Source organism: Nicrophorus vespilloides, unplaced genomic scaffold, assembly GCF_001412225.1.
Source record: "Nicrophorus vespilloides isolate i.1.1-1 unplaced genomic scaffold, Nicve_v1.0, whole genome shotgun sequence".
NCBI classification, from domain to species: domain Eukaryota; kingdom Metazoa; phylum Arthropoda; class Insecta; order Coleoptera; family Silphidae; genus Nicrophorus; species Nicrophorus vespilloides.
In genome coordinates this window covers 80,832-100,516 of record NW_017097846.1, presented here as the reverse complement: position 1 = coordinate 100,516, position 19,685 = coordinate 80,832, and the positions used below count along the sequence as shown (strand labels likewise).

General features: G+C 29.3%; 2 protein-coding genes across 2 annotated transcripts; both read left to right on the top strand.

The window, feature by feature from the left end:
• The first annotated feature begins 23 nt into the window (after nucleotides 1–23).
• On the top strand, nucleotides 24–1,316 carry LOC108561152 (disks large homolog 2-like). Its single transcript, XM_017918966.1, has one exon. The coding sequence runs from the start codon at nucleotides 24–26 to the stop codon at nucleotides 1,314–1,316; it is 1,293 nt and encodes a 430-aa protein (XP_017774455.1).
• Nucleotides 1,317–3,809: 2,493 nt separating this feature from the next.
• On the top strand, nucleotides 3,810–4,634 carry LOC108561154. Its single transcript, XM_017918967.1, has 2 exons — nucleotides 3,810–3,897; nucleotides 3,954–4,634. The coding sequence occupies exon 2, from the start codon at nucleotides 4,043–4,045 to the stop codon at nucleotides 4,382–4,384; it is 342 nt and encodes a 113-aa protein (XP_017774456.1). The 5' UTR covers nucleotides 3,810–3,897; nucleotides 3,954–4,042; the 3' UTR covers nucleotides 4,385–4,634.
• Nucleotides 4,635–19,685: the final 15,051 nt, after the last annotated feature.

The following is a 19,685-nucleotide window of genomic DNA, read 5'->3' as shown; positions in this document are numbered from 1 at the left end:
TTAGTTTTCAAAAGGACAGTGAAATGGATAACGTGCGGACTATATTCCTGACGAAGGGCCCCAACGGCCTAGGATTCAACATCATCGGCGGCGAAGGTGGCGAGAAGATCTTCATATCGTTCATAGCACCAGGTGGTCCGGCGCACGTTTGCGGTGAGTTGCAGAAAGGCGATCAATTGATTAGCGTCGATGGAGTTTGCATGAGAAACGCGAACCACGACGACGCCGTGCGAGGACTAAAAGGACCCAACCAGGATGTCACCTTGCAAGTGTTGTATAATCGAGAAGAGTACAAGTGTTTCGAATCTAAGATGAAGGCGTATAAAGAAAAAGTGTTTGGGAAGATGATCAGGACGTGCGAGAAGAAATCGTTTTATGTGCGCGCTTTGTTCAGTTACAATCCTTTCAAGGAGAACGATTTACCCGGACGAGGTTTAGGTTTTAAATGCAATGATATTCTATACGTGATAAACGCTAGTGATGAGGATTGGTGGCAGGCGAAGATGATGGATGAGCACGGCGACGTGGGGCTTATTCCTTCGAAGAGTAGGATTGAGAAAAAGAAGAGGTCACGCGAGAGGTCAGTGAAGTTCGAGCAGCTGAAACGTCGCAGCTTAACGCTGAGTAGGAAATTTCCTTTCGTGAAGAACCAAGACATAATCATAGAGCAACAAGAAATAATCTACGAGGAGAAGAGCGAGATTATATTAACTTATGAACTTGTTGATCAAATCGCCGTTGATTACAAGAGACCCATAGTTGTCCTCGGCTTCTTGAGGAACCGAATCATCGAAGACCTCTTATCAGAACTTCCAGATACATTTGCCAGCTGCGTTCCTCACACGACGCGACGAAGACGCCCAAACGAAATCGACGGACAAGACTACCATTTCGTGGAATCCATGGAAGAGGACATCAAGAACAACAAGTTTATCGAAGCCGGGAAATTCAACGAAAACTTTTACGGTACTTCTCTGGAAGCTGTTAAGGACATTGTCAAGAAAGGTAAATACTGCATCCTGGACGTCAGTGGCAGCGCAATAAAGCGTCTGCAGAAGGCACAGATGCACCCGATCGTGATATTCGTGAAACCAAAGTCCTTAGACTCGATCCGAGAAATCAACAAAAGGACGACCGAAAGCGAAGCGCTGAAAATGCTTGAAAAATCTGCAAGCATAGAAGAGGAGTTTTCCAGGTACTTTACGTCTGTGGTGGAAGGGGACACGCCCGAGGACATTTACCAGCAGGTCAAAAAGGAAATCGGGGAACAGACCGTTCCGAAAATTTGGGTGCCAATAAAGGACCTACAATTGTAATGATTCCAGTTAAATGGTTTAGCAAAATGTACCTGTATCTAGTATAAATAGTGTAGTGACAGTGGTGGTGTATTCAGTTCAAAATCATCCTCCGAACTATCAACATGGGCAAACCAACTATGCTTCTGTGCAACTGCGAAGAGATGACCAACACCAAGAAGTCTGCCTACGATCGCGCAGACAGCATGGGCTTAAACAATCGCAAGGAGCATTTCGATGAAGTCTATCAGCACATCAAGAAGAAGATCTTCGCCACACTGCACAAGCAGAACGTCACCAAAGAAACCTTTTGCATCAGTAAGTGCCCTTTCTGCCAGAAATTCGTGACCAAGAAAACAGTGAGGATGAACAAGAAACGCGTTTTACCGAAAATAGTCTACAATGCTGATCAGAAGATGTTCAAGCCCACTTTAAGCAATGAAATTAAGAAGATCGAAGAGCTAAGCGAAAGATTGACTTTGAATCCGGAGACGAAAGAGGAAAACGAAAATGCGATGGAAGTCAAAACCGCCGATGAAGTGTAATAACTGTAAAAAAACAAAACTGATCATAGTCAAAGTCAAGTTTTTGTAGTCATTTTTCATTAAGTAAAGTTTAATTAATTGATATATTTTTATTTCGTTTAAATGTTTCAAGTTTTATATTTGTGTGTGTATTGCGATTTTTATCATTTGTGAATATTTTAAATAAATAGTATATTGATTTAATTCCATTCGATTTTGCTTCGTATCAAAACATACCCAAAACTTATCAAAAATATTTGAAAACCATATTTTTTTTTGTGAAACTTTTTATTTGTCAGTTTTTCAAAAAATTTAACAAAATTTTAGATTTTTAGGAAATACAGTGATATTTCTAAGGTCTCATCCCAGTCAAATTGTTATTCTCCAAAAAGGTAAAACAAAACTCAAAATAACTATAATAGAAAATTTTCAATTTTTCTTTTAAATGAAAATTTACAAATTTTATATTCAAAATTTATTTTGGAAAATACTTTAATAATTTATTAAAAAAAAACTGAATTAAAACAAAATTAAAATTGCAACAAAATTTCTAAAATAGTAAAAAAAAATAATTAATTTTAAGGGAAATATTTAGTTTAAATTAAACTTTAAATTGTATGCAACCACTTACACTAACTGTAAAAATCTGTAGATTTTCATTTAACTTTAGTATTGAAATTCTTTAAAACTTCAACAAATGATTCATATATTTTCTTGTTTACTTCAATTATAATATAATGACTTTACATTAGTATCATTTCTAAGTAAATATACTTAGATTAATTTCAAAATAACAACATGCACATTTTCCAGTGAATTATCCAATTCTAACGAGCTTTTAATTTAGTAATAATTATAATAAAAATATATTTTTTGTTGCTTATTTTTTTTTTAAATAATTATACTATTAATGAAATGACGAGTAATTTAATTTTAGACTATACTTTACATTAGTAATGTTAATTAAAGAAAAAAAGTCATTTTGTTTCTTCCATAAATTTTATTGTTTTCAGTTTACTTTTCTTTTTCACCATAAAATCAACTTTGAACAATGAAATCAATATGTTTGTTAGAGTATTTTACTAGAAATTAAAATATAGAAAAAATAATACTTGAAAACAAAATTTTGTTTATAATTGTAAAAATCTAATTTTAAATTAGATAAAGACTAAAATACTCAAATAAATTAAAATTTTATATATTTTCTTTTAAATTCCAGATATATTTCAATACAAAAATGGATACGCAGAAAGAGAGAAGTAAAGGATATTTCGAGGATATCATTAGAATAGTGAAGTTATCCATGAAGGACAAATTTCGTTTTTACGATAATTACATTATATCAGAGGATGAATGGATCAGGATGATGGAAGCAGATGCAATTGCTTTCCTTTCAGAACGTTACGTAAAATATATTATGAAGAAGAAGAATCAGTAACTAATTTACAATCATCAACGACAATCGCACTTTCTTGCTGAAATTTTAACTATTGTCAGTTTCGTGTTTATTTTTAACATGTTTTCTACAAAAAAATATATATATATATGTTATTTATCTATAACCAAAATTGTTCATAAGATATCAAAACTTTATAAATTATTATTTTATGTTTAATTTTATTACAATAAAAATGTAATTTGCAATACCATAAAGAATATATTTATATATAATCTTATAACAATGAAAAAATAAGTATAATTTATTAATAAAAAAATACTCATTTTATATTGCTTTAATTTTTTTCAAAAAATTGCATCAAAAGTTTTCAAGTAAATTTTTGTAATTTTTTTTGATAAATACTAAAAATTTGTATAAATTAATCTATTATTTGATTTAATTAATACGTGTTTATTGAATGAGAAAAATATTAGAAATTGCTGAAAGTTAATGTTTGTAAAGATTTGCACAAATTTTTATTTGTACATTGATATAATTTTTTTGTCAACTACTTTTTTTTATTTGCCAGTTTAGTTTCTTGGATTCGTTTGTACTTTTTAACCAGTCACCTTTATCAAATCCGATAAATCACAGCGAATTTCGAAATTCTGAATGAAACGAACGTAACGGAAGGAAAAAGGTAAAATTATATACAAATATGTACTAAAACAATATTGTAAAATCAACTTTTTTTAGCTAATCAAACGCGCAGAGTCACAGCAAAATTTCGAAAATTGCATAGAGAAGATTAATAACAAAAATAGGAAGAAAGTGATTGAATAAAAATGTCAAATTCAGTAAATTGTAATTGTTCAAAAGTACTTTTCATCAAGGCATGGGCTTTGGAAACGGTATGGGCGATGAAACCAAAAAACGGTGTGCTGAGACGACAGATGATTGCGAGTCTCATCAGGCAAACGGTGAAATCACACATACAGGACAACAATTTCCAAGACTACGAAGATCGTTGCATCTTCTGCCAGAAAATTGTGCATACGGTGAAGTTCTCGTCGTCGAATTACTCGAGGAATCAGGGAAACACTAGCCTGGACACGGAACAGACGAACGAAGATTACGAATTGGAGCTGGAACGGTTCAAGGAAATCGTTCTGGATAAGGAGGACTGACGAAACATTTATTTATAAACAACATCTTTAACTTGAGTTAATACAAAAAAAAAAAATAAAATCTTGTCGAAACGGAATGCAATTTTCCATTTGCACATCAATAATTGTTCCAAAAACGAGCAGTTTTTTTTGGTAATAATTAATGATTGCAGATAATTACAAGGAAAAGTTACATTCACGTTCGATCCGATGTACGTACTATTTATTTTTTATAAAATATACATTGTAATAAATGTTAACATGAAGAAAAGAACAATTTTGTTTTATTTTATCCTTAATTTAATTTCAAAGTTGTTAAAATTAGTCGAGAAAAACATGTGAGAAGCAAAATTTATTGAATTATATTAATTCAAATAAACTGTAATTTTTTAAACAAAAATCATTTAAATTCTCAATATTTAGGCGTAATTACTAAAATTCATAACTTAGAGTAAAGTTTAATTTTACTTATGAAAACTTTATGTACTCTTCAGTACATAATTATATAATACTATTGGTTACAATATAAAAACTGAAAATTTTCAACACAAATTAAAAAATTTACTCTTCTTGGAGCTTTCATTACTATTTTTACATACAACAAACATGTATATAAGTAAAATATGAATTATTTTTTTAAGTATAACATAATTTAAACTACAATTTTTTTCAACAAAAATCATTTAAATTATCAATATTTGGGCGTAATTACTACAATTCAAAACTTAGTGTAAAGTTTAATTTTCAAATTGTCCACGAGATGACGGTAGTATAGATTACAATTTACTTATGTAAACTTTATGTATTATATAATACTATTGGTTACAATACAAAAACTGACAAATTTGAAAATTTGTGTTGGTACTTTCAATACTACTTTTCTTATATAAATATAACAAACATGTATATAAGCAATAATTTATTCAATTATATTTATTCTTTTTTTATAAATTGAAATAATCCAAACAGTAAATTATTAAACAAAAATCATTTAAATTCTCAATATTCTACAAAGATGTCGGTAATGTGAAAATTATTTATTTTTCGTCTATATTCTTTAAAAGTTAATACATCACTATTTACTTATGGAAACTTTATATACTGTTTAGTACATAATTATATATTACTTTTGCTTACTTTGTAAAAACCACAAGAAAACAGTAATTTTTCAACAGAAATTTTGTTTTTTTTGCTTGTTGATTTCAAGAAATTTTTAATAAATTAACCAAATGTTTTTTTTAAGAAATAAAAGTAATTAATAAAGAAATATATATATTTCATCAATTAATTACCTGAAATAAAAAATACTCTATTTTTTGTAGAATAATTAAAAAAAATCTGTAATAATAATGTAAATTTTATATTTAGTAATTTAACTATAATTATAGGTATATAATTCAGTTGTTTAATAATAGATGGCGTTTTAATGGAATAAATTGCGTATTTCGAAAATTCAAAACTACGGTCAATTATAGAATTTGAAACTATTCAGAGTTAATTAACAGATAAAGTAAACTGTATATTTCTTCTAAAATTAAGGGCGTTTCGCTTGGTTTATTGGTTGCTTCAGGGTGGTAGACGGATGTATCGATTTTAAGAGACTGCATCGTATACGTAGTGCACCGAGAGGCGCATCTGCACTGCAATTCTGTACCGACATCTAAACTAACATCAATCAAGTTTCAGAGTTTCGAGAGAAAAAAAAAACTTCTTTACAAGATGATGGCCACTACGAAGAACTGCAACTGCGATAGGGTGGCTCTCATCAAGAGAACCGCCTTCAAGAAGGGTGTCATCTTGTACGGCAACACCAGCTGCGAGAAGGCTCTGCAGGAGACCAATCGTCTCATCCACGAGGAGATATCTTCTCATTTGAGGGTCGTTGCTAACAAGGAGATGCTGAAGATGCTCAGCTGCGTCTTCTGCCATGATTCCGTCTACAATGCGAAGAGCTTCAAGGTCGATCCCAGCGGATACGAGAATCGCGTCAGAGGTTTCAGCTATGCAGCGGCACCTCAGGAAAGCGATGCTGTCGAGCCGTTGGGACGTAGCTTCGGCACCATTCTGAACTTCACCGATCGCATGGAATAAGTTTATAATGCTTACATCACACCTTTTTTATTTGAAATTTAATGTGCGTGTCCGAATAGCAATTTACAACATGTAACCATTATATAGGAATGTATCATATAATTTAATAAATGTGACGAACATAGTCGAAAATACCTCCATTTTAATCCTCAAAATATACCAATAAAAAAAATGACAATAGTTTCAATAAAAAAAATATATTTAAATGGTAAGTATTAATTGCAACATTATCATTACAAATAATATATTTTTACTATAAACCAAGCCAATTCTTAGTAAAATACTTGAATTATATATAAATTAAATAAAAACGTTAAATTATTACGTAATACATCGTTAAAAACGAAAATTTCATTAATTTTTAATGAACATTTAATTATTATCTTTTTACAAAATTACAGCATTTCGAATCAATAAATGGACCAAATCTGCATGGACCACACCCAGTTTCAATTCAATCCTACCAATTTATTTAAAAGAAACAAATTTGCACAGTTCACTGTTTTCACAATAGATGGCGTTTCAAGAAAATTTGGTAAATTCCATTACTTGATGTGGAAATACCATAGATTTCTTAGTAATATTCGAAAATTTAATTAATTTACAATTATTACAGTCCTTTATTTTGAAGTAATTGAATTTATGAATGAATTCGTTTTTTATCAATTAAATATAAAATAGGAAAACTATTAGAAATATAAAATCATATTATTTATTGTGTGATAAAAATTAAGAGTTTGAAAGTGAAATGTTTTTCTTTGTATTAAATTTGATGATAAATAAATAGAAATGAAAAGGTAACATATTTATTTATTTATTATAATTGAGGGCATATTCTTTTTGTATAGTCTAAAGAATGAAGAATCGGATGATATTGTATAAATTTTCGCATACAAATTACGAACTTTCAATTCCGTTCCATTGCCTAAAGTCATCATCATTTATCAACACGCGGCAGGCAGGTCGTCATTCATTTCGATTTCGATGAGAGGAGGATGCGAAATCTCGAACAAAAAGATTAATTACAATATTTCACATTTTGAAACGTTTCTAATTGATTTATAAACGACTCAATTGAATCCAAAGGAAAGAGTAAGAATTAATTCGTATAAAAATATAAAAAAAATAACTATTTGTGGTGAAAATGGATTTATTTAATTAATATTATTTCTCATATCTATAACGATTTATTATAAATATATTAATTATAAATTAATGTTTTTGTTTTACCAAATATCAATCAACCAATTTTTTACTCCAATATTAATTTATTTTTATAGAAAATTTGTTTCTTTTTATATTAATGCCTAATACTAATTAATTGTTATTTAAAAATTAATAAATATTTTACTCAATTAACTAAAAAGCTTATAATTATATAAAACGTTTTTCAATTACTCCAATAAATAGTAAAAAAAAACTGTTATTTTTACTAATTTTTTTTTTCATATTTCAATAATAAATTATGAATGAATTTTTATATAAGGCTTTGACAAACTTGAAAATTTAATTATCTTTTATTTACAAATTCCAATTTTCACAAATATTTCCATAGTGAATAAATGGACAAATATTGATTAAATTGTAATGAACCAAAAACTCAAAAAACGTAATTGCTTTGTGTAATTAAAAAATCATTAATCACTATTGACTTGTAAGTGAATTATTGCTTAGACTAAACACAAAATATGTGTGTATAATTGTAAATATGTTTCCTGGTAAAATTACCATTTTTTTCAATTATTTATGAGTTTTATACCATTACGAGACGATATTAATAATTTATGATATTTATCGAAGTTGTAACGATTAAATATGTTTACGAATAACATAAATATTTTATACAGACAAACGCGACATCTATAGTAAAAACACAAAACTAAAGTCTGCTTTTATAGCTATATACAGTAAACACCTCAAATTACGTAAATTCTCAATTGTATCACAATTTATTACTTTTTTTTACTTTATTTGACAAATATTTTCCCAATAAAGTTTAAATTTATCCTTTTATAAAAAAAAATAATTATTTATTAAATAATTAATTATTTTTTGTATTTATTAACATTTTTAATTTATTTGCATCAAAATTCTACAATATTTTTTTAAATTAGAATTGTTTGACAAAATAAAGTAAAAATTTGGATGTAATTGTTGCATCTATTAACAATAAATGGTATTTAACATCAAAATATTTATTACATAACTATGCACAAAACTTATATAATTAATCTTGCATTAACCAATCAAAAATGGAATATCGTGGGAGAATTAATTAGTAACAAGAATAATAGTGTAAGCAATTATGTTCTAGGAAATGTCATTTTTTTTATTATAAATTTTTGTATTATGTAAATGTTAAATATGAAAGTGTTGTATATGCATCGAATACTAAATATTGAGAATAGCCGAGGGCGTAATGAAAATTTTTCAAGACATTTGAATCGCTTCAATTTTCCACATTCTTTCTCTCCTAAGGTCGATCTGGTATTGAGTAATTGAGAAAGGTCTCTGTGCACATGATTTACAGCTACATAGTGTGAAAAGTCTGCAAGTATTGTAAGTATGAACCACGCGGAAGAGGAGTCTCAGCTCCATTACCATGAATATTTTATACATATATACGATTTAATGCGTGCCCATTCCGTCATCATCTTCACTTTCACTTCGGTAGATTTCGAAGATTTTTTTTAGCTTAGTATAAGGATTCAGAAGGACCTCGAGGCAATAATCGAGCACGCTTCAAATGCAAACGCTTCCAATTTTCTTCCTAGTAAGCTTCGCAAGCAAAAACGATTGATTTATTGATCCAGAATCTGCGGAAATGGAAACCAATTTTCCGTGGATCTGAATCAATTTTCTGCAATTTGCGGTCATTTATGTTTAAACGGCTGTCGATTTTATTTGCCGACGAATAAATCTATGAAATTGATGCAATTATGCGAGGGAAATTACCGATGCAGACGTGAGATTATTACCACTAGTTTTGTTGCTGAGATGGAGAGGAAATCCTCAGGCAAATTCTTCAAATCTTACATTTTTATTCGCATTTTATAGTGAAACATTCACAAAATACATTAAATTTTAATGGATTTTTTTTTTAGAAAGTTTGCAAATGGTTTTATTAATCTAATTTCATCGTGGTACCATATGGAATATAGAGTTTCAACAAAATGTGGTCTAATATTTAAAAAAAATCAATGTTTTTTTATCAAAATTTCCAAATTTAAAATATTTTTATTAATAAAGTAAAAAAAAATTAAACTAATTATTAATGAAAGTATTGTTTTTTTAAAATATTTTAATTAGAATTTATTGTGAATAAACTTTACGTAATTAAAAGAAACATAAAATTGAGTAACAAGAAGTTACGTTTATGAATTGAGGCTTATTTATTGACTTTTGTTAAATTAATTGTATAGTTTATTAATTACCTATTGTTTAATTAACAAAAATCAATAAACAGACTTTAACTAATATTGTTTCGTTCGATAAAATCTTAATTAAGTTCGTATATTGCATTGAAATCAATGTAAGTTTATGAAGGATGTCGTCAGTATCACCTAATGCGCAATTTATTATAGGAAACAGACATAAATTCAATTCCATTTTCCGCTAAGCTTTTCCGATTCTAATCAGGCCTCGTTCTCGGCTTAATGAATAATTTAATAATTCAAGCGTGTTAACAAGAATGTTAATTGACACAGAACGTAAACACACGACGTCGATTCGTAGTTGTAGGCACACAACGTCCATGGGAATTTCTCGTATGCATGTTTTAATATCGCTCTGTTTAACTTGAAATAAGAAAAAAAAACAAGAGAGAATAACAAGGAAAAAAATATAATTTTAATGATTTTCAGTGGCGTAACAAGAAGTGGACGAGTCGAGGTGCGACTTAAGATACATTGAATTTGTGGGCCCCATGAAAACTCGTTATTTCCATATGTGGGCCCCTTTGATTGAAGGTCACATCTGTTAGGTAATTGACAACAAATCATCATATTAAGAGAAATTAATATAAAACTTTACTGTTAGTAATTTAAGCATATATAATTTTCGTATTTGCTTATAAAATCTAAGATGTTTAAAATTTATTCGAAATTATTACAAAACAAGATTCCACCATGTTATACACATGTGATTGTCATTTCATTGATATTTATTACCAGGTTTAAAGTTACAAATAAATTAATCGAAGCAAAAGTAGAATAAAAAGAAAAGAAACTTGATTTATTTCCGAATGTTTGTTCTTTCAACATAGACAAAATTTATTTATTTCTAAAATTCTTGATAATAACAATTGTAAACTACCGGTTTTGAACAATCCGGATTCGCTATAGTCAGGTTTAAAAAAAATGTGTGGTTTATTTCTACTTAATTTAGTTCCTCGATTAGTCCGGATTCACTACAATACGGGATATAACGCTCGTTAAATATTTCTAAATATTTTTACACTATAAATCAAGATTGTATTGCAATTAGGAAATAAACTTTTACTTTTAATCTATTCAAAGCGAGTACAGAAAAAAAATCTTCTAAATGTTACACCTGTTATTGTCAGAATAATTTAATACTAAATCATCAGAAATAAATTTAACAAAAACTGAAATGAGAAATATCTAAATATAGTTACTTTTACCATTATCTGAATACATTAACCAGCTGTTAATTTTTACTTTCAAGGTGTACACAACTTTATAATCAATAACAAGAAGTAGAGCGTACGAGAATAGTTAATTTTATTGATTTTGTGGGCCCCAGATATTATAATTTGGGACCTCAAAAAATATTTTTGTGTTAGTCATAAAATGTCTTGTATCTTCTGACGACGCCCGTGGGCCCGTGTACACCGCTGCACCACCAATTGTTACGCCACTGTCAATAGCACCTGAAGTGATCTGATTATAAACCTCGAGAGTTCATTTACGTTATTACATTATTTTTTAATACACTTAAATTATAGTATAATATATATTCAAATTAGAATCGATATTTAAATTACATTCGATATTTCATCAAACTGCAAATGCATTCTGCTTGCATGGTTATCGGCAGAATCGCGGAAGTTATTTCGGTTATAATTTCAGAGCAAAACGGAATCGGCACTTTTATCGAAGCGTGCGGAAACCGTCGAGGATCAGATTAAAGTTACCTAAGAAAATGCCTCGAAGCCAGACAACCAATAACAATGAATATGTATAGGCATACGTTTTACATGATGCAATTAATGCCCTAACGGATCCGATTAATCCGAAGAAATCCACGTGTATTTTTCACAACTTTTAAGCCAAATTTTATCAAGTATAAACAAATTTATGAAAGATTACCTCAAAAATTTACCATTAATCAAAAAATCTTTTAATATTATCTAAAGTTATTTAAATGGAGAAAAACTGCATTAAAATACATCCGTTTTTTAATTAAACGTAGATATACGTAAATAATTCAAGGATGCAATGGAATTAACGTACGTTCGTATAAATTTTTAGTACGTACGAGCGAACAAATTGAAACTTATTAAAAAAGAAAACGTTTTCTAAGAAATTCTTGTACTTTTGCTTAACATTTCATTATGGTTGTTTTTATTTTATTATTGAGTACAACGGATAAAGTGTACGTTCACAAAAATCTCTAGTACGTTTGAACGAACACAAAGCACAATTTATTTTGTACAAAGACAATTAATTGATTAACGTGTCTTATTTATTTAAATAATTGATTAAACTGTCCAACGAAGAAAGTATACAGTACGTATAGTTGTTAAGTACGTTCGAGCGAACATAAATGAAATATGTACAAAAAAGATTGTTTATAAGAATCAACTTAAAAATGTTATCTCGAAAAAGAGATATTTTTTTGGGATAAGTTTAAATTGATGTATGTTCTTGTTTTATGGTTTGGAAGAGGAAGGAAGAGGTGACCCAACCCAAGAACAATCGCGATTAGATCATCCGGATGGTGTGTACGAAATGTATTTGGAGTGTTGGGCCGTGTTTCTGTTGAGCTCCAGTTAATTAGAGAAAGCACATACAAAAGGTAGGCACGAGACTACTTTTATGGCATTAGCCGAATCGTGTGGGGCTTCGAAGGCTTGGCCCCCTTCTTGAAGAGTGGAAAACTCACTCAGGTGCGGTCAGATCGTTTACTAGGAAAACAACAACAACAACAATAAGAACAACATCAACAGCACAGACTATCTTATGCAGAGCAAAAGCAAAACGTCCTCATCCTCCTTCTTCTTCTGCTCGCTCTTCAAAGATGAAGGAAAAACCTCCACGGCAAACTACATAGTTCGGGAATAATTAGCCGTGAAGATAAAGAGAAAGGTATTTCGCTAGGTGCTCATTTGCTCTTGCAGGTAATTAATATTATATGCTTTAGAAGGTACATATATATATATACATATGTATTTGTTGCAAAGGAACTAAATAAATCACATCACAAAAGTTATTCCCTCGTTGTACATGAAAACCAGTGCAAAAATTGCGTTTAGAAAGTTTTACAAAATTACAGCTAGGTGGAGGCGGACACAACACAACAACAATAACATCAACAAACAACAATGATCGAACCATTCATCAACATATCACTACAATTATTCCAGCGCCAGATACAATCTCAATTACAAAGATAATCTTTCATCATATACGTAAATATACGTAAATTATGTACGTTAAATTCATTATTAATCTGAAATGGTTTCTATTCATCTAAATCTATAATCACCAATGAATGAACTATAAACTAAGCAAATGTACACTAATCGGACAAAAAATCACTTTTTTTTGTATAGATTCAAGTTTTGTTCGCACGAACGTACAAAACAGTTTTAAGAACGTACACTATTTCCATACAAACAAAAGTATACTATAAAAGCAAATGAAGGTTAATTCAAAATTGAATTTTCAAAAAACGATTACTTTCGTACACATTTTCCATTTGTTCGCACATACGTACCACACGTTTAAGTGCACGTACACTTCTTCCGTTGGACCACATTTATACACACGTACACTTTTCATAGGATCCTTAAATAATATACGCACATATACGTACACATATTATAAATGAATTCCATTCATACCATGTATTTAATTATGTACGTATTATCGAATGTTAATTAAAAACTGATGAAGAACGTACAGTATTTCCATACAAAGATAAGTATACCATAAAAGCAAATAAAGGTTAATCTAAAATTGAATTTTCAAAAAACGATTACTTTCGTACACATTTTCCATTTGTTCGCACATACGTACCACACGTTTAAGAGAACGTACACTTCTTCCGTTGGATCATATTTATACATTTATACACTTTTCAATGGATCCTTAAATAATATAAGCAGATATACGTACACATATTATAAATTTATTCCATTCATACCATATATTTAATTATGTACGTATTATCGAATGTTAATTAAAAACTGATGAAGAACGTACACTATTTCCATACAAACATAAGTATACCATATAAGCAAATTAAGGTTAATCCAAAATTGAATTTTCAGAAAACGATTACTTTTGTACACATTTTCCATTTGTTCGCACATACGTACCACACGTTTAAGTGAACGTACACTTCTTCCGTTGGACCATATTTATACATTTATACACACGTACACTTTTCATAAGATCCTTAAATAATATACGCAGATATACGTACACATATTATAAATTTATTCCATTCATACCATATATTTAATTATGTACGTATTATCGAACGTTAAATTAAAAACTGATGAACAATTATTAAATATAATAAATCATATTTTAAACACTTTGTATTTAATATTTATATAAAGTCTTTTGAAAACGAATTATACTATTTTTTTTATTATATGAAAAGATGTGAAAAAGATCTCTCTTTATTATGTAATAAAATATATCAAAAAAAAATTATAAATAAATTGTGAAATAAAAAAAATGCAACTTTGACAAACGAAAACGGTAAAAACTACAAATTTGGTATTGGGCTCATTGGAATGGTCATAGCTTTATCTTGAATTGACATCATTTACATACAAAATGTATCCATTTGATACCTTATTACATTCTTCTAAAGTAATAGTTCTTTCTTATTTTTCTTTTCCATTTGACCTATTTTTTTCTCTAGTAGATTTGTAGAACAAATCGAACTAATTTATGATCATCGAACGTAAATACCATTTTATACGACAGACGGTCGTATTTTTAGATAGAAAAAAAAAGAAGTAGAGTGTGAGCTTTGCGAGGACGATTCATTTCTTTACATTTCATCCACATCAGATTAAGAAAGCGAACGTCATCTGCATAGACCATTCGGTAAAGCATCTGCTGTTGCGCATTCCTCACTCCTTTATCAAAAAATTCAATCCAAGCTCAACGCATAACATGATCACGTTTCAAAGAATTTATTTATAGTTTATATAAGATTATACTTTTTTTAAAATTACAATTGAAAGCGTTTAATAATAACTTAAGGAAAAGTATGAATTACTTTACTAACATAAACTGCGTTTACATCGTCAAAAATGTAAGTCGACTAATGCTTTAATTAATAACTGTAAGTCGTTTTACTTCCACACTTAATAGACAAAATAACGTTAATTGATATGGGAAATACATTAGATTAATGCGTGAACTGAAAATGGATGTTGTTTTCTCTTAATTTGCATCGAACAAGTTTAATTTGTCAAGTGCAGTTAAGAGGTACAAAGTATTAAGTTTATTAAATGAATCTTGCAATTACATGAGACATTTCAATATCCGATTCATAATTAATAACAAACTAATTGATGTGTCATTTTACTTTGTAATTTACAATTTCTCACGCAACTTTAATAAAATTTTAGAGTTACATTTCATACGTTATAGCATTTTCATTATTTTTAAAGTCATTCATATTTATTTTTATATATATATATATCGATATTAAAGATGATATCAATATTAATCAAATTATATAATATAATTACTTTCAGGTCGTTAAAAATGGCTTTAAGATGCAGAATTGTCTTGTCCATTAAGTAAACTGCTCAGTGTCTAGGACCCACGTTTATTTTTGGGCCCACAATACTTTTTTTAAGACCCACAAAAAATAATTGTGCGGTCTATTTTTGTATGTATTTAGTTCCTCAATTAGTCCGGTTTCAAACGTACAGTTCGGGTCAATACACGAAGCGGACTATGTGAGGTTATTAATTAAAGTTGTGTAATGTTTTAGAACAAAAGATGAAAAGTAACTAAAGTATGCGAAAATGTATAAATAGTTTACAGTAATATCAATGTGATTTACATTGCAATTATTCAATTATTTTTTTGGGGCCCGCAATACTTTTTTTGGGACCCACGCAAAATAATTGTGCGGTCCATTTTTGTATGTATTTAGTTACTCAATTAGTCCGGTTTTAAACGTACATTTCGGGACAATACACGACCTGGACTATGTGTGAGTTTTTTAATTTAAGTTATGTAATGTTTTAGAACAAAAGATGAAAAGTAACTAAAATATGCGAAAATGTATAAACAGTTTACAGTAATATCGATGTGAATTACACTGCAATTATTCAATTAATAAATAAACCATAGACAATTTTCCAACTCTCCAAAGCGGCGTATGCAAATCTCACGTTTAACGGAATGCCGTACATTACGCAACGCAATTTTCCTCAGCGCAAAACTTACGCAACGCGCCTCGTTTTTCCATAAATATATGAAAAGCACAAATCAAAATTATAATTAATAAGCGAATAAATTCTACTCTTCGCGCGACGCTTTTAATTAAGTTATTCAGATATAAAGTCGGGAGTTGGCATTTTGTTTATTAAGAGAAATCTAAGAGTCTGCGAAACAATTTTTCGTCCCCGAAGAGAGACTGGTTTCGTTCTCTGATTGAGACATGCTAATGATAAATCATTACGCGTTCCCAGCAAATGGAAATCGAAAGTCTTGAAAAAAAAAAGCAAAGAAGAAAAACCTCGGCTACAAACTGCAAAACAAAAACGATAGCTGAAAGAGAAATAATGAAATGGAAAATGAAATAAAGATGCAGCGACAATAAATACGAGCGTGGAAAGAAACGGAAACTTAATGAGTTTTATAATTAGCAATTTTCTCCACAAAAATTCCTTTGGAAATGGTCGGTTTCCTGTGGTTGATGTTGCTTGGAATTTAGGCGTTCCAGTTTTAATGGTTTTACTTGGAAATGCTGTGCATTTTCTGTATTGAATCGTTTGCATCTTTAATGGATCGTTAATGATGCCAAGAATTTAAAAAAATACTTATTATGTCATAAAATGTCTTGAAATATTTAGATATTAATATCTATATTTATCTTCAGTGTTTAATCGAGGGCCCAAAAAAAGTGTTAGTTGAGGGTCCACAACAATGTTAGTAGATGGATACCACACAGTGGTAGTCGAGGGCCCCATACTGTGTCAGTTAAAGGCTTCCAAATAATTTTAGTCGAAAGTCGCCAAATTGTATTAGTTGAGGGCCCTCAAACAATGTTAGTTTAAGGCCACAAATAGTGTTAATCGAGGGTTTTCAAATAAAGTTAATCGAGGGCCCATAAACAGTGATGGTCCAGGACCCTCAAAATTAAATACTATTTTTTAAATAAAGACAAAAAAATGGACTTTTACTTCCATTAATGTGTATAAAGAAGCTGTAGGCTATAAGATTCGTCTCTTCCTTTCCTTTCTTTTCTTTTTGTTGTGATATATAATTACAACTTTCGTTGGTGGCCGGAATTCCGTGGCCATAAGTCATCCAGCAAATTGGAATCCGCTTTATTTTACCGATCGGAATATGAACGGAGTGAAAAGAAAGCCTTATTAAATTTACATGTCGTGATCAATAAATTCACGGATGGCTCGTTAATACCGCCGGATTAGCATATCCAGCGAAGTTTTCAAATAAAATAGCTTCAGCACGAGAGTATTATTCCCAAATGGAAGAAGAAAACGCAAAGATTATACAACAACAACAACAAAAAATTGTAAATACTGAGGAACTTACCGTTCCTATATACCGTCGAATCCCGATTGAAATCTCCAATACAAAATTATATCAATTATGCTAATATTCCAATAAGTCTATACGATTTAGGTCAGTTAAGTTTTTTTCTCATATAATTACCACAAGTTTATTATGAAAATACATTAAATTTGAAGACAAATAAAGTTTTCAGTTACATAAATAATAAATTTAAATGTTAACAACAATAAAAATAAATTTCTTTTGGAACTTATATTTAATAGTCCTAATGTCAACTATAACAATAAATGTTTAAACTTCATTAAACTAAGAAATCAGAAAAATAATTGTATAAAAAATGTTTAGTTAATAAGAAAATTAGATTTATTATGAAATTATTATAGATTTATTAGACAATTATGAAAACTCTTATATTATTTAATATAAACATGTATGAATCCTAATGTTAATTATAAATAAGAAATATGTTTTAATTGTTGTATTTGTTTGAAATTTAAATATAATAATGTCTCACATAGTGCGGTTTTAATCTGTCCGAAGTCAATACAGTCCGGTTTGAAAATTTTAAAACGAACTATTTTTTTCTTCATACGCTCAAGTCTCTTTTTGTATCGTTTATTTTTATATTTATTTAGTTCCTCGAATAGTCCGAATACCCGCTCTGTACGAGGTATTTCTGTACTTATTTATTACAATAAAATTGTCAAAAGTGTTAAAATCATCTCTTCTACTTTTATTTAATATAATTTTTTGTATCCATTCATAAAGTTTATTTTTGTGCGGTTTATTTTTATATTTATTCAGTTCCTCGATTAGTCCGGTTTCCTGTATTATGCGAAATATTGCTGTACTTATTTATTACTGTCATTAATTACAATAACAGTACAATTATATGTAACTCTCCGTTACTCGCGTCTCATTTAATATCGTTACTCGCGTTGCGTCTGAGAAACTCCGTTAAAAATAATGTTAGCAATGAATATATATAAATCTGTAATTAATTAAATTGAGGAATAAATAAAACATAATACATTCTAGGAATTTAAATTTAAAAAAAAATCTTTATCATTGCTACTCGCGTCTGATAGACTCTGCTAAGAGTTACTCAAAAATGACATGATGTGCTTTTACAAATCGTCAATCAGTATGGTTGATTAGTAGCAACTGGCGTGTCACAGACGCCGCGCGAGTAACGGAGTGTTAAATTCTGTAAAAGCTATATAAACTCCAAATTCTTATTTATGTCTTCTCGATTAGTCCGGTTACCCGTACTATGCGAAGTAATGCTGTACTTATTTATTACCATAATTACCATAAAATACAGTCTAACTTTTTTGCGGTTCATTTTCATCCTCGATTAGTACGGTTATCAGCACTATGCGAAGTATTGATAAAATTGTTAGAAGTATTAAATTTTACACTTCTAATATTTTATTTACTATAAAAGATATATAAATTCCAAATGGTAATTAAATTAAGAAATGTGTTTTACATTATAAATAATAACGTGCTAATAAACAAATAAAAATGGAACATAAATGCGTGCATACGCATTAATTGCGTTGAATTTATTGGAGAAAACACGAATCGCAAGGATATCGTGCAGAGATGGTAATTAGTGAGAGACGTTGTGCAGGCAACAGCACTTAATCCGAAGAGAACATTAGTTTCCCCAATGCGTTTTAATGGTATCGTTGTATCGTGACAGTGATGATTTTTAGTCTAATTGAAGTACGTCGGATCAACTAATATTATTAGTAATAATAATGATAGTAATGCGGTTGGTATGAGCTGTGGGAATTCTGAACGTCCAGCATTTCTGTTTCGCAATTTATGCAAATGAAGTGAAAGGGCTAAATGCGGCGAGAAATCGCGCGTGAAAAATCTTTGAATTATTGCAATATAATTAATAAATAAATAAATATACTCTTTAATGGAAACACGCTCTTTAATGGTACAAAACAAAAAATATTAAGAACAAAATATGCGTTATTAGATTTATTGAAGTTAAGTGATTTATTTGTACATTTGATACCTCTAATTTGAGTTTGTTTTTCAATTTCTACTAATAGTTCAAGAAATCTTTAATTATGGTTAAGTTAGTATACTTATTCTTAGAAAAGTGATGGACATTTTTTACAAACGACATTTTTTTGATAAGTATACATTTTTAAAATCATGAAAAGAAAAAAAGGTGATTTTTTTAAATAGGAAATATTAGTAATAAAATTTTCAAACTTACTTTC